This window comes from Pteronotus mesoamericanus, unplaced genomic scaffold (genome assembly GCF_021234165.1).
Source record: "Pteronotus mesoamericanus isolate MK-2021 breed Mesoamerican mustached bat unplaced genomic scaffold, CSHL_Meso_final contig_214, whole genome shotgun sequence".
Taxonomy (NCBI): domain Eukaryota; kingdom Metazoa; phylum Chordata; class Mammalia; order Chiroptera; family Mormoopidae; genus Pteronotus; species Pteronotus mesoamericanus.
Window position 1 is genome coordinate 3,701,215 of NW_026555089.1, and position 16,002 is coordinate 3,717,216.

General features: G+C 47.5%; 1 protein-coding gene across 6 annotated transcripts in view; it reads right to left on the reverse strand.

The window, feature by feature from the left end:
- Nucleotides 1-1,885: 1,885 nt before the first annotated feature.
- KDM2A (lysine demethylase 2A) overlaps nt 1,886-16,002 on the reverse strand; it is an 84,719-nt gene continuing 70,602 nt past the window's right edge. For 5 of the 6 annotated variants that reach the window (XM_054570809.1, XM_054570810.1, XM_054570807.1 and 2 more), the window contains 9 exons: nt 15,049-15,132; nt 13,472-13,741; nt 12,822-12,953; nt 11,331-11,420; nt 9,058-9,770; nt 7,025-7,188; nt 6,277-6,435; nt 5,348-5,563; nt 1,886-4,928 (listed from right to left, as the gene is read on the reverse strand). In XM_054570809.1, coding sequence (XP_054426784.1) covers nt 4,747-4,928; nt 5,348-5,563; nt 6,277-6,435; nt 7,025-7,188; nt 9,058-9,770; nt 11,331-11,420; nt 12,822-12,953; nt 13,472-13,741; nt 15,049-15,132 — 2,010 coding nt within the window. In that variant the 3' untranslated portion in view covers nt 1,886-4,746. The remainder of the gene's footprint in view (nt 4,929-5,347; nt 5,564-6,276; nt 6,436-7,024; nt 7,189-9,057; nt 9,771-11,330; nt 11,421-12,821; nt 12,954-13,471; nt 13,742-15,048; nt 15,133-16,002) is intronic. The other variant, XR_008528927.1, reaches the window with a different exon arrangement.

Genomic DNA, 16,002 nt, shown 5'->3' on the forward strand with positions numbered 1-16,002 from the left:
TGCTTAGAACAGGTGGCCAGCATATAGTAAGGCCCTTTAGATAGATGCCAGCTGTTTTTCTGTTGTTGCCTAGGAAAGGCACAGAATGTCCACGTTAATCCTTTCTGGTTGACACGGAAATGGAAGGGGCTTCAGGAGAAAGAAGTGTTTGAAGGGAGGACAGATTTTCAGTTGTGTTGAGCATGGCACACCACACACTAAACACAGCAAGTCTGAGAACCACAGGGATGCCAGTTCAGTCTCTTAGACAGAAGCACCTACCATGTCTCAACCTTGGTGCTTCTCATTTTACAGATGTCAGTGGCAGGGTAAGTTTGTTGTTTAGACACGACCCTAGAGAGTTACTGAAAATTTTTGTGTGCCTTAGGAAGGTAAAGTCAAAGCTAAATCCCAGTTTGATTGGAAAAAGTGCCCGTGCTGCCAAAGGGGCTGGGCTGGTAGCATTGGCACAAGAAGGCTGGAGGGTGTATGAGGCAATGGAATTCGGAGAATGAGACAGCTTGGCTGTATTGGGGAGGGATGGGTCTCTGGGTATCCGAGCTACTGGAAACACTCATTCGACAGTATTTCTTGGTTATCTATGAGGTGCCAAGTTCTGTGTCAGCTGCTGGGGAAAACATGGTGAGCAACACACACTGATCTGTCCTTGGGGAGCTTCCGGAGAGCAGGAAGACTGATTCATGGGAGTCCTGATAACCAGCATGGCACTATGGGAACATCTGATCTGGTCTTGAGGAGGGTGAGGTGGCTTCCCAAAGAAAGTGACATGTAAACTGATGAAGGTATCAGTGGAGGGAACAGCACGTGTAAAGGCCCAGAGATGGTGGAATTTGAAGTTAGCTATGGGTGAAGAGGAGTAAAAAGGGCAAATGATGAGGAAGCTTGAAGGCCTTATCCTGAGACCTATTTGATGGGTTTTAAGCAGGGCAGAAAAATCTAATTTTTAAAAGAGAAATGTTTGGCTGTCAACATGAATGACAAGGGGTTGGGCTGGAGGCTGGGAAGCCTCAGGGCTCTTGCTGTGGTCAAGGTTCTGGACAGTGGTGGCTTCAACTAGGGTGGCAGGGATGACATCACTGAGAAACAAGATGGTTTCTGAGATATTTAGGAGGCAGAATTGACATGCTTTCCTGGCCCAACATAGCCACTCCTGTTATCCATCCTCAGGAAACCAACTTGAAATCAGACCGTTGCCCCGGGCCGCATCCTTTACTAGAACATGCAGACCTGAACGTGGTCCTTAGCCGTCAGCTTGGGGAGCAGGTGGGCAGGAACCCCAGCTCCCCTAAAGGTAGTGGCAAAAAGCCTACTCAGGGCCTCCCAGATGGCACTTCGGCTCTCCCGTGCTGCTACAATCAGGGATGAGGCGGCAGCCTGCAGTGCACCTGTCTCAAGGCTGGAAGCTGCATCCAACAGTGAGCAGCAGTAGGTGGTGGGCCTTGGCCAGCAGCTCTCCAGAGGTGGCAAGAGCAGAAATCCCCGCTTCTATAGCTCTCCTCCGACTCTCTAGGGCCACTCCAAGCACTGCCTTGGGTAGGGGGTTGGGGGATGGGTAGGAGATCAGTTATTCTTGAACTTACGCTTTCACATCCATGAAAAAGTCCGATGAAGCAGAACATGGTGTTTTTAGCTGTTTCTGCTCAGATGGAAAAGGCAGGCAACCCCTGGCCTTGGCTTTTCGCCCGAGAACCTTCTGACTCATTCTCTCTCTCATGCACACATACACACACCAAGGCAGAAAAGGTTTTTTTTGATTGTTTGTTTTGTTTTGTTTTTAAAGTCTTTTATTAAAAACAAAAAACAAAACCCAAATCAAAATATTTCCCATTGGAAGCTATTTCTTTTTTTGCTTTTTAAAAATTTTATTACACAAATATCTCCCATTCCCACGTGTCAGAGGAACGATGTCTTTGCTTTTTCTAAAACCAATAGTGGAGAATGTTTAGAAAACAAAAGTCCATCTAGCTTCCCTCCTTCCCTGGCCCAAAACAACCCCGATGTGTCAACTGAGATAGCATGACTTGTCCCCTTAATGCTTACATTTAATTTAAAATTTTTAGCACAACATTGGAGATTGACTCTAAATCAGCAACAAAAAATATATATTTACAATATTTCTCCGAAAAAACAAAAACACAACCAAACCCTTTAAACATAGTGACTTTAGGAGTTTTATTTATGGAGCAGTTATTTTTTTTAATCACCAAGTGATTTTATATTATATATATATAAATTTTCTTCCTTTCCTTTGTGGTTTTTCGCCCCGGTGCTTGGAAAGATGGAGGCAGGGTGTGTGGTCCTGTGGTCTGAGGGCAGGCTCTTCTGGCAAGGCCGCATCTAAGAGCAGATTGCAGGAAATGCGATGGGACTCCCGGGTTCCTCTGTCCCCAAACAGACATTTCTTTCCTCCATATGGACCATCCCTCACCTCTAAAAACCATTTTCCCCCTCACAGTCCCAGAGAAAAGGAAAACCCAGCAAAGGCATAGGTCCATCTGCCACCACTTCTGGGTTCCCTTTTCTGCTGACCAATTATGTGCACGGTAAAAATGCTTTTTTCCAAACCAAAAACAAACAAAAATAAAAACCAAAACCCAAAACAAACCATCAGCTTGGAAATTTCTGCGGATGAAATGTCCCAAAGTCAGAGGCACTCTCCCGGCACAATCCCTGCTCTGAAGGGGTCTCTCCACCTCCCCTTTTATAAAAAGACAACACAACAAAACAATCTTTTTAGTATTTTCCACAGGAGCAACCAAAAAAAGGCAGGAAGCTTCCAATTATAGGTCATTAACAACATTAATAAGGTTTCTGCTCATTACCCAGGGTTCTTTACAGAGAAGTCCCCCTAACTGAGGCACTCTGGAATAAGTCACTGGCATTTCCTCCAAGTGTCAGCCCCAGGTTGCTGGGCCTGGAGACCAAGAGAAGGGGCAGAGGGTCACGGGAGCAGACTGCTGCTTTTAAGGTGCAGCCAAGACAATCAGCAGATTGGAAGAAACAGACACAATGTCACCCCTCCTACCAGGACCCAGTTTGCTCTTAGGAGGCCAGTCAATGCCAGGGTCAAAGCTGGGCTAGGTGGCAAAGAGGGGGGTCCCCTCTGCCTCTATTGCTTTGGAAGTGGCAAGGGTGCAGTTGGCGTCTCTCCTCAGGGGCCTGGGTTCCTTGCCCTCCCGTGTAGGGCTTCAGGAGGAGAAGAGCCTGAGACTGGGCTGCAGGAAAGGGACCAGGGAAGGAGGGGGTTGGAGGACGAGGAGGTGGGGAAAGGTTGTGCTATCACTGTCCTTCCGGAGGGAGAGCAGAGTGCAAATCCGCGTCTATCACTTATAAGCTCTTGCCACAGGCTGCTGCTACTGAGCATATATCTCCTCACACATTTCAATATTGACCCAAAAGAAATTCCGACCTTTCTTTCTTTTCCTACTTTTTTTTTTTTTTAAAGTGCAAAAAGCTCTCTGCTGCCCTAGAGAGAGGATCTTTGGACAGGCCGTTCAATGCAAAGAAAAAGGGGGCAGCTGATGGGGCTTGACACAGGGGGGTAAAGTGGGTGACACCACACTCCCCTCCCTCCCTCCCCTCCAACACACACGCGTTAATACACTCAGCCACACACACAGAGGCACATGCACACCCCCTCGCACGGCTGCAGGCAGAGGGCAGGTGACTGGCTTCTAAGCAGGAACCCCCCCTCCCCGCACAAGGTACCAGATCCGTGAGCCACTGGGGCTCAACACAGGTCTGGGCTCTGGGGGCTACACTACACTGGAGACCTGGTGCCTGCTGGGAGGCAGGTGGGGACCTGGCCCAGGTGTCTGCTCCCCTAGCTGGGGAGGGAGGCTGCTCCCTCTGAGGACACTCATCCTGGGAAAGCCCTGTTCAGGCAGGAATAAAGATGTGGAAAAGAGCAGGGGGAGGCTGAAGTGGAAGCAGGAACAAGGAGAAGGCGCCTGTCTCAGAATCTGCTTAGGAAGCGATAAAATGGGGGTGTCCCTGGGATACAGTTCCAGCTCCTCTGAAGAGCCTCAACTCCAATAAGTGCAACAAGGACCGCATAGAGACTAGTGGGAAGGTCTGGGGTGGGGGGGGGTGGGGGAGCCTCATTACGTGAATTACCACGGAACATCGGACAGGATCAAGCTAACGGGAGGGGGAGAACACAGACACAAATGAGAGGTCTTAAGACACCTCAACAGCACCAGTGTGATCTGTATGGGTCTGGCATTCATGGGGCTGCTGCCCCTCCTGCATAAGCTGGGAGAGTGTGACGGAGGAGAGACACGCACTGGACACCACAAGGAGAACCTGGCCATGGAGACAGGGCCACTTTCTTCCCTGGGAGTTTGCTCAGAACCAGGCACTGCTGGGGACCATGGATGGGGAGGAGGGCCCCAGGGCCCAGCGCAGATGACAGTTGCACAGACAACCCAAACTCGGAGCCTGGCCTCCTGGCAGGCAGGCGGGTGAGCGGGAGGGCGAGCAGGCACCTCGACAGCACACAGCCTATGCTTTCCCCTTGGATCAATTTGCTACTCCCTTTTCCTTAGGAGGGAGAGGAGCAGGCAGGTAAGCCTAGTGTCCACAACTCTCTCTGCCCCGCCTGTAGGGGAAGGGCTCAAGGGACAGGAGAGCAGAGAGGGAGTGTGACGCTGGCCTCAGAGCCTGTGCAGGGTTGGGGAGAGAGGCTCTCCTGGCTGGGGAGTCAGGGGAAGATCGGTTTCCTGTTCAGTCTGGGCCGGGTGTGTCTTAGCTGATCTTCTGTATCAGCTTCTCGTCAGACAGGCAGTAGAGACTGTTGATGGACAAGTCTGAGATGAAGTGCTCGCAGGCTTTACGAGTGATCTGCTTGCATCCTCGAAGGTCGATCAAGGTGACATTGGCAATGCGCCGTAGGTAGATCAGGGTCTGGTCTGTCAATTTATTGCAACCTGCGGGAAAAGGAACCACGAGGAGAATGCTATGCACACACAGCCACAGGAGCTTGCCTCTGCTGTCCAATTCCCCAGCTCTTTCCCTTAAAGTGCTGAACAATAGCCTCCTTTGTCCCATAACTACCTGGCTCGGAGATCAGAAGTGCCATCAGCACTGTGGCCTCTAAAGGTCCCCTGCCACCTCACTTCCTGCACTGCAAGGCTGAACAAACTGAAGCTGGGGCGTGGCTGTGCTCTCAGGTACCTGACAGTTACTCTAGGTCTCGGCCCCCCATCCGTTAAAAAAGGGACAGAAATCCATCTCTTGTCCAGATGTGAGGAAATGAGGTAACACAATTCGGTCAAGCTCTGGAGAGGGCTGGGACCCTCCAGGAGACACAGGGCACTGTTTGCCGTGAGACACCGCAACAGCGTACCTGCCATATTGAGCTCTGTGAGGGAGTAACGAGTGGAAGACCCGACAGCAGTGAGTAGATTGGAGGACTGATCTGTCAGGTGGCTGCAGTGACTGAGGTCGAGTCGAGACAGGAGGGGCATGTGGCGAATGATGAGGCGAAGTGTGGCATCTGTGATGTCAAGGCCTGCCAGCCGGAAGTCGGTCATGTTCCGGAGCTTGCTGCGATTGTCCTGACCTGCGCAAACAAGAAAAGAGCCTAGGTCAAAACTTTGAACTCCACCTGGGCCAGGAAGCTCAGCTGGTTAGAGTGTTGTCTTGATAAGCCAAGGTTGTGGGTTTGACCAACCAGTGAATGCAAAAATAAGTGCAACGGCAACAACAAAAATCAATGTTTCTTTCTCAAAACAACCAACCAACCCACCCACCCTCGTAACTCTATTCTAGCTCTAAAACTGCAGGAAACTTCAGCTATTCCCTGGCCAGACACCCTCGCAGGGGTTAAGCGTAACTGCCCACGCCCAGCCCTGCCTTCAGAGTGGGCAGTACGTGGGGACAGTTTCTAGGAAACCAGACACATTTTCTTTCTTCCCAGCTGTTGGATTATGCCTCACATAGCAAAGGGTATGTGGGGAATGCCCCTGCCTTTCCCACGCTCCTATACTTTTCTAGACTATCTCATGCAAACAGCTCTTAATGTTCCACCTCAACTAGGAAGGCTTTCCAGACTTCCTTAGGCTTTACACTCTCTGGATCCCAAGTGCCATTGACCTACAAAATGGACTTACTCCTTTGTTTGTAGGTAATCTGGTTGTAAATCGTTAACCTGTACCTGTATACAGTTCATCATACTGTTCTCAATCTGCACAGCATCATTTCTGAGACTAACTTAGCTTTTGAGGATGAAGTATGCTAAAAGACAAGCACAGAGAAGTCAGACACAGAGCATACCTGGTTTATCAGCCGGTGGAGTCAGCAAGTCCCGAATTTGAGGGTCCTTGATTCCTACTGCCCACCGAAGATCAAGGGTCCTGAGAAGGGGGCAGCTGGAGGTGCTGAGGGCAGAGACTGCAGACCAGGAACAGCCAGCTAGGAGGAGGTCTTTCAATCCTGCACCAGAAGAAAATAGACATGGAATAGTATACTCTATTACCACATGGAAAGCCTTAACTAGCAGCTGATCTAAGGTAAGTGGATTCCTACTCTAATGGGAAAGGAGGACTGTATCCTTATCTTGTATTAGTAATCCAGCTCAAAGATTCCTGAGTACCCTCCTATGTTATATCTTCTAGCTGTGGTGGTAAACCCAACTTAGTTCTTACCAGAGCAATGCAAATGTGCCTTCCTGTTTTTCCAAGACCTTAAAATGTGGAAAAGAACAGGACCTTACAAGGGGCTGATCAAAGCAACATCTTACTTAAATTCCCTCTTCAGTAGCAATGCTGAAAAGACCTGCAGGGCTGGCAGCAGCACCTGATTCCATTCTTTTTGTTGCCTAGTGCAGTGATTCGTCTGCCGGTCCAGAGTGGCGCCTTGGGGAATGGCAGTTAAGGTGGCCCTGAGTAAATCTTTTGCTAAGCAGAAACCCAACTATGGTACGGGGCAGCTGCCCTGAAACACTTCTCCAACACACTGCCAACAAAGCAGCTTTCCCTGCCTGCTCCTGGATGCCTCAAAGGACAGCCGCAGGTCCGCTCACCTGGCAGCCTATTGACGAGCCATGTCAGTTGTTTTTTGGAGATGTTGGTCCAACTGAGGTCGAGGCTAACTGGCTGCCTCTTGATGATGCCACTGAGAGCCTGGGGTACAATAGCCTTACACCTACTCAAGTCAATTTTTGTCCAAAGTCTCTTGTCGCAGCACCTGTGACAGAGGGAGGAGAACTAGCAGTCAATAACCTGATACCCCTTGTTAGAGGAAATTCCAACACGGACTGCTGGGGCTTTTGGGAAAAGCAGAGCATCTGGAGGGCCACTCGCCCTGGGTTCTTCTACAAGCTTACAAGGATCATCATGTTTCCCGCCCCCTGCCGCCCCCCCCCCCGCCCCCGCCCCGCCTCTGAGAATAGGGCTGGTCCTCTATAGCAACCTTAGAGGTTCCTGGTGGATAACTCAACCAGTTCACCCTGATTTACCCTGGATGGGCTGAGAACATAGTAGTCCAATTGTTAGGGACACACAGTAAACAATATACTATAACTTCTCATTTACATTAGAATGGTACAGCTCTCACCAAAGCGCATGTCAGGGAGCATTAAAAACTTACTGCCTGAAGTTAGGCTTGCCTCCATTTTCTCCCTTGTCAAGCCACTCCCAGCTGCCTGGAGATACAGGTTGCTATTCGGCATAGCCACAGTTCATCCTGCCTTAAGCTCTAGAAAAGTCCACTACTGTACCAAGCCAAAAAATAATCTTTATAACCAGGCCTGGGTTTCTGCCTCAGTGCTATCTCTACTTTTTCTAGCCAGTCCAGATCAGAACTGAAGAGAGAGCTCTGGTTTTCCAATGCAATCTCCAAGTCCATAGGCCACAAGTAACGCTGCTACATTCAGGCCTCTGCTTAGTATTTCACAGTGCCTGCTCTCAGCCCAGCTCAGAGTCTGGCTCGCAGAAGGCAAGAAGGCACATAATGGGAGTCTTATATGGTTCAGCCTGGAAACCGAGGGACAGAGCCACGCAGGCCCACTAGCCCCACACCGAGAAATGCTAGAATTTGGGATAGATCACGTATTAATTCAGATTTGGGAAATAAACTCATTATTTGTGAAGAATGGGGTCTTTATTTAAAGACAGAAAAAATTTCACCAATGGCACATGAAACTTCTATGGCAGAAACAAGCTGCTTACCATCAAGTAGTATATCTCAAGACTTTAACGTGTATCAGGACTTCTGGAGAATTAGTTAAGGACTGATTGCCTGGCCCTACCCACAGAGGTTCTGTCAGAAGGACTGAGATGGGCTCCGAGAACCTGCATTTTTAACAAGGTCCCAGGTGATGCCACTGGTTTGGGCATTGCCTTTGAGAACTACTGTAAATAGGGTTTGACCCAGATACAAAGGACGTGTCCTGGGATCCAGGAGTTTGAAGAAAAGCAAAGCCCTGTGGATATCTTTGCTCATCACCTCTAGGTATATTCCCCCTAGTCCCTTAGTGTTCAACCTGAGGAGAAACTGCTGGTCTCATCAAGGACAACGAAGTCTCAGGAAGCTTCAAAACTGGACTCTGCTTGTGGAAGAAAGCAATTCTGGTCCAGGTTTGAGGAATGAGAATTGAAACTGGAAAACTGTTAGCAACTTCAAATTTTTTGAAAAGCGTGTCCACCTCTCCCGTTAGATGGAGAGGTGACTGAGGCAGGTGTTTATTGGACATCATCTGTCTCCAGCACCAGGAGAGTGACTGGTACAGCACAGGCTCTCAACCAGTGAGTGACGAGTTCAGTGTATGCACAAACTACACAAATCCATTCCCCACATCAGTTTCCTGCACCTTGTGAAGAGAGATGGGGAAGTATGAAACAGGGAGGGGAGGCGAAGGACCTAATTTCCCTTGTGACACTTGCAGGCACAAGTGGCCACGTCATGAACAGAACCTCAGTCTGGGGAACAGACTAGGTTAATTCAATCTTTTAGGACCCAACAAGCCTCCAGATGCCAACACCCATGTTTGTCTCATATGAAAAACCTGCCACCTATTCCCGTACCCCTAGTCCTGACCCCTGTATCCCTGCTCACCATTTATACCACGTCTTGCACACTCGCATACATTCACAAAGTTCTCTGCGGCTGAGGTAGCGGAAGACAGACATCCAGACCTCCCGCTGCATCCAGCTTTCGTCTCCATCCTGAGCCCAACTGCCCCGGCCATTCAGCCTGGCCGCACCCCCCTCCTCTGCACTGTCATCTTCCTCCTCCTCCTCCTCCTCTTCCTCCTCCTCTCCCCCCAGCCCCTCCTCATCCCCACGCTGGGGGGTTCGGGCTGGGCAGTGCTGCACTAGCACTCGGGGGGAATGGCGAAGGTTGGCAGAAGAGGCCGTGATGGCCTGCAGCTTGGGCACAATGGATGTCCCGTGGAGCTCTTTGGTGGGCCTCTGCAGCGTGACAGTGAGGTACGATCCCCGGATCTTGGCTTTTTCAACTTCAGACAGCTCCTTTTTGCCGCTGGGATTGTTCTCCTTTTCCCGTACCATGGTGCGCTCTGTGGCCTGCAGCCGCAGCAACTGCCGCCGTTTGAAGCGCTCATCGCGGCTGGCACTGTGGTGGTCGCTGGGGCCAGCCCCAGGGGATGACCGAGTCACCATGCCCCGAGGGGAAACCGGGTCATGGATAAGCTGCAGCATGGAAGTGGGCGAGTGGGGCGGGGGTGTGAGGGGCTCGTCGCAGCTCCGCAGGGGCCGCAGGACTTTGGCTTGCACGGCTTCTTCATCACTCTCTTCCATTTTCCGCTTCTGTAAAACAGGCCCCAAAAGCCATATCAGTGCCTCCCTATTACGGTCAGGAACCTACAGAGAAGACAGATCACTGCTTTCCCATGGGGAAACACAGCAAGAGATGCTCCTGGTGGAAGACAGAGATGCTGATGGTGAAAGAAAAGAGGCCTCCATACACTGTTTGGACCAGGATGCAGAACCTGGGAGCAGCAAACACGACAGACCTTCCGCTCCGCCACTGTCTGAGCTTGCCCCTTCCACTCAGCACCCCACCCTATCCCCGGAGAGCGTCAGCGTGTACGAGATAAAGCAGAGAATGAGAAGCTCCGTGAGAAACCACACTGTTCCCAGAGGAATCTGCACAGGATGCAGAGGAGGAATTCAGGTTGGGCGAAGCCAACTTCCCACAAAGGACCTCAACCTCATCCTATGCCACTTGTACCCTCCAGTCTCTTGTCCCTTCCTGGAGCCCATCTTGGCTATGCTGCACTGCAGCCTAATCAGCGTTTCACTAGTTATCATAGCAGTAGTTGATTTTCCTGAAGGAGACGTTTTCTGTCCCTAAGCAATAACCTTGCTCCCTTTTCTCCTCTCATCTTAGTCCACTACGGTTGGAAGAGAATGACCACCTTTTGCGTGCTGGCTTTTACAGTGCAGTAAAACTAAAATACAGCACCTGCCAATCCACCTGTTGTGGCAGGGAAGCACGCGCCCACTACCAGCAGTGACAACAAATGTAAAATCCACTAGTGTAAGAACTTGCTCCTAGTATGAAAACTTGGAATAAGGAGAATTTTAGCATTAGTCAACTTCAGAAATCTTTGCCTGTAAAGATATTTAGACTGAAAACTCAACTAACTCACTGCTCAGGGGAAAAGAAACAGAAAGGAGATAAGAACACTTGTCTCTATTCCTGCACAATGCACTTGGAGACCACTGTGGCCTTGATGACTGACACTAGGTCAGCTGCCTCCTCTGTATGTGCCCTTAGTAGGTGCTGTCTCGCTGGCCCCATAACCAGTCCTTTTGGTCCTCAGACATTACTGGCGACCATTGGACTAGTAACCACAGCTGCTCAGGGCCAAGGTCATGGGACTGGTCTTCCCTGAGGAAGGGGGCTGCCTCTATAGGACACATCTGGGAACATGGGCAGGCTTTCTGTGAGGCACCAAAGGTGAAAAAACAAAAATGTGAACCCACTCAGTTGGCAACTCCAGCACACCACTGTATGTACCAGCTGCCTCAGATCACTCCCTCCCCTCAAGTTTCATTCCACAGGAACAATGCCGCTCACCTCACTTCCCTCCTCAAACAGCCCAGCTGCGGTTTCTCTCTTTCTAGGGCTTCAAAGTGTATAAGGATCTCAGCCATTTGCAGACCCCAAGTGGATCAAAGTTCCATAACAAAAACAAAACATTAAAAACTCAAACAAAAGAAAAAAATAATCAAAGGAAAAAATATTTCCCTGGGTCAGAAAAACCACGTGAACAAAGTTGGTAAGGCAAACATATAGCCAGCCACCTCCTTAGCTTGATGCTTACTTTCTTCTCAGTGCAAAACTGGATCAAGTCCCCTTACCTGGGCTTTCTCTGAGCTGTCCTCCTGGTAGCACTTCGGACACTCCCAGCAATTTGGCAATTCCTCGTTAAGCAACCCCTCTCCATCCATCTATAGGTAGACAGGGATGTTAAAAAATCTGTCTCATTTAAAAAAAAAAAAAAAAAAAAAAAGGCCTGTCTCTTAAGCCTCATTTATTAAACAATAACCGCCTCATGGTTGGGAAAATCCATTCCTAAATACCTACATACACTGATCCATAAATGAGAAAGAATGAGAGTCATTTAGTCCCACTTGAGCACACTTTAGCCACTGAAAAACTGGCTACCCTCACTCATGGTTACTTGATCAAAGTTAGGCTCCATGAGGAAATTCCTAACAGTCTGGGGTCTCTTTTCCTGACATATATACTCCTGAAGGTTTCATGCCCCTTTGCGAAAGGAACAGAGCACACAGGAACAGTGCCAGACCTGATCCTGACGGTGGCGCACTGTTAATGGCTGCTTGGGTTTAGAGAAGCGTGACCTAGTCTCTGTGACTCAATGTTCTCAAGGTAAAGTGGGGATAAATTACAATGTCCATTTTACAGGGTTGTAGTGAAGATAAATGAATTATGTATTATGTAAAGTGTTTAGAAAAATGCCTGGTTTATAGTAAATGCTTTGCATTAACCATTATCACTATCATGGGGATAATATCCTATTTTAGATTCTAAGGTGCATATTTTTCATATTTGAATCTTTCTGAAATTGGGCTACTCCTTGTAATTAACAGTCTTATAATCACTGTCACTCTGGTGGCAGTCAAGACATTGACATCTTTGGGAAGTAGCACCAATGCCCTTTAGATTCAAAGAAATATGAAGAAATGGGGTCACCCAGCAGGGTTGTTTTAAAGATTAAACAAGAGAATGCAGGTAAACCAGCAGCTCTCCGCCTCAGCTGTACATTAAGAATGACTTGAGAAGCTTCTAAACACACCTCAGCCCAGGGACAGAAGAGTTGACTCAGTCTCTGAGGTTGAGGGCCAAACTTCCTTATTACTATTTTTTAAAGGTCCTCAGATGTGCACTGAGCCTGATAAGAGGCTGAGCACTCATTAAATGTGAGCTAATATTATTACTCTATCTTTTTGTTACTAATATCCAGAGATACAATGAAGTAAGCAGCAGGGATGCTTAAAGACATGAAACATTCCAAAACAGATCTGGAAGTTTCGCGATGGCCTGGAGACTCCAAACTCATTCTCCAGAGGCCAGAATGTAAGCTCCAGGAGGGCACAAACCTGGACTTTTCTGTGTATTAGTCTATCCTCGAGGTAAAGCACAGTGCCTGGCACACAGAACAGACATCTGGATCAAGGGCAGATGTTAGATCACTACATGACCCACAGCTGATGGCCCACAGAATTGCTGTCAGCCTCTTGTGACACATGTTCCAATCTCTTCTGCTCCATTCAGTATCTTTAGACACTCTGTATCAGCTGCGACTTCAGGGGCCCCTTAGGCCTCACCTGGAGGCAGCCAGGATGAACAATCTCATTGCAGATACAGCATTCCATGAGTTTCTTCTCAAAGTCCTGTGTCTCTTCATTTTGATCCACTTCTCCGCAGAGGGAGCACGTGACTGAGTGAGGCAGTCTGGGCTACAAGGGGAAAAAAAAACAGAAACCAAGAAAAGAGTAGACTTAGATCCTTATTGTTTCAGCTTCCCTTTAACTGAGATAGGTGATTTTGGTCCCTGTATTTCTCCAGTAAACACGTGAGGAGCATGGAGACCAGGTAGAGAAGTGGCTGAGGAAGAAGCAGGGGAGAATCAACTAGCTAGAGACCGAGAGAGATCAGTTTATTTTCAGTTAGCCTGCCATTGGTCTCGATGTCCTTTCTTTCTAATCTACTTAAAGAGGGGACAGATGGCAGTGATTTGTCCTTCAAATATTGGTCTCTCATTTGAAAATTGGGTAAGGCTGAAATATATTAGCTATTTTTTAGTACTAGATACATTCCTTCAGAACCCAGGGAGAAAAGAGACAAAACAAAGAAAGCCAAAAAGAGTAATTTTTTTCTTTCCAACTCTGAAGTCTCTAACTGTATACTATGTGTATTTCAGTCCCTTTGGCACCATTACCCCTCCCCCAAATTCTTTGCCCAGTAGATCACTCACTGCCAAGCACTGCCGGAGGACACAGGACTGCTTCATGCGACCAGGCCCCCCAAACTTCTTCATGTCCCTGCAGTAGTGGCAAACACCACACTCTCCTTGCACACAGGCTTTGCACTTTCGACATCGTACTCGTCTCCGCCTGGCTCCGGACACAATTGGGGAGGCAGCAGCTGGCCTCACAGGTGTTAACCGTGGAGCTGGTTTCATAGTGTGAGGCTTTGTGATGGGGATGGTAGGAACCCGCACCTTTGGCCGAGTAGGGAATTTAAGCTGAAAAGAGAAAGCAGTGAAGCCAAATATATCAGGTAGCTTTAAAGATGGAAAAGGTAGAGGATTACACGGCTTGGCAAACTACGACTCATGGCAAATCTGCCTGCTGCCTGTTTTTTGTAAATAAGATTTACTGGAAGACAATCATGCTCATTTGCCTATGTATTGTCTATGGCTGCTTTTATGTGCATTGGCAGACCGAGACGTTTTGACAGAGACTGTATGGCCTGCAAAACCTAAAAAATTTATTATCTTTATTGTATTCTTTATTGACATAAAAGGTTGCCAATTCCTTCAAGCAATTACTTCAGCCACATCCCTCTCATTCTGCTGAGCTTTCTAGGTACCAGCGTCATTCCAGGGGTCCTCCAACATTTCCTATCCTGAATACTACTCCTCAGAGTGTATTCCTACAGAAGACAGTAAACGACTGGAGGGTGAGACAGGTCTTGTTCATTTCTGTATTACTCTGAATCCAAGCATACAATGTGGTACATAGCAGACACTCCAATAATCCATGAATGACCAAGCTGTTTTGAGGCAATCCCATGTGGCCAAACAGACACCACATGGAACCCCTATGTTTAGGAAGGAAGAGACTGTTCTTTAAAGACATCTTTCAGCCACACACCTTTATATTCTGCCTAAACACTCCTGAAATATGATGGTCATGCCATTTCAGCCGGGGAACACCAAAGAACGACCTAATTTATCTGCCAGACTCATGATCAGGTTCAGAATGCTATCACTTACTTCTATTTAATAACTTTGACAAAGAATGATATGGGAAGAAATTACACAGGGCGTGACTGAAGTCATAAAAATTCCTGACAATTTATTAGCTATGGGCTAATTCCTTTCTTTTCAATTTGATACTGAAAAATCCAAATTAAGGGGGAACTTGAGAATGTGGTCTCCATCCAACATAGAAACACACTCTAGCCTTTTAAATATATATGTTAATTATTTTAACTAGTTTTAAATCATTCTGTGAAAATAATTGAGTCACTGGTCCAGAAGGATAGGAACTGATCCATTCTGGTGAAAAAAACGCATATCTTGGCACCCGAACCTAGAGACAAGTCTCCTAGTTTGATAGTTTTGTTAAGAAAGTCACCTCTAAAGATAGCCAATTACCCTGAGTTAGGAGTCAGAACAGAACTGAGGAATGATCTTCTGTCCGTGTATACTAATGCACCAAAAGCTGTCTGCTACTAGTTGTGCTTTTACTTCCTGAAATGATAATGATCAGACAGCAAAGTGCTTTAGAACCTGAAGGTCAAGAAGAAAGAAGAGTAGTTTCTTACCTTATCCCTTTTTGGCCACTGTACTATAGGGACTCCAGTGAGGGCTAACTTGGGATCGCTGTTGGCAAGTTCTTCCAGCAAAACCTGAGGGTAACGTGGGGGAAAAAACAGTGAATATAAAGAGCCAACCACTCCCATTGGCATCCAGACTTAGCCTTAGTCCCCACAAGCACCAAGGGGAAGAGCAGGAAAACAGTGTCTGTACAGACTCACTGCAAAACAAGTAAATCAAAATGAAAGAGAAACTCAAACTAGTGCATACTGTTTGAATTTACCTTTGCTCCCATACCCAGTACTTGCGAACGCACTGTACTGTTGACACTTTCACTGAAGCAACTAGCTACCATGGTGACAGGGGTTACTAGTCACACAGTTCTACATAAGACAGTAAAACTTTACTTCACCCTTTACTTTTCCATACCAGTTAATGAATACTATCAGGTAATAAGTACTGCCTTCATTTTGCAGGTGTCGGCAAAATGGCAACAACAACAACAAAAAAGACTGGCTAATACTCAATTAATAATATGAACAACAGTCTTAATGTCTGGTTCAACGCAGGGCTCTGTCCTTAAGGCCGATCACAAAAATCTCAATCTCAAATCTCTTTCTCATATACACACAAACATATACAAGGTCAATCATTTGCCTTTATTCTTACACACAGGGCAGGAACAATCTTAGGGGCAATGGTTCTCTCATAGCTTTAACCAATCTAGCTTGGATGACTTATGGAACACTGCAGTATAAACTGCCACTTAAGTAAATCACATTGGTTGAGTGTCATTTTGAAACAAACCTTTTAAGTTTTAGACAGAAATTTCAGAATCTCAAATCTAGCAGACTGAAATCCCTTTTCCTCTGACCTTATGAGTCTTAAAGTAAAGACATCAGCAAAAGAACACAAATCCAAGTGAGTACAGGATATTAACTATTTCAGAGAAAACTAAACTT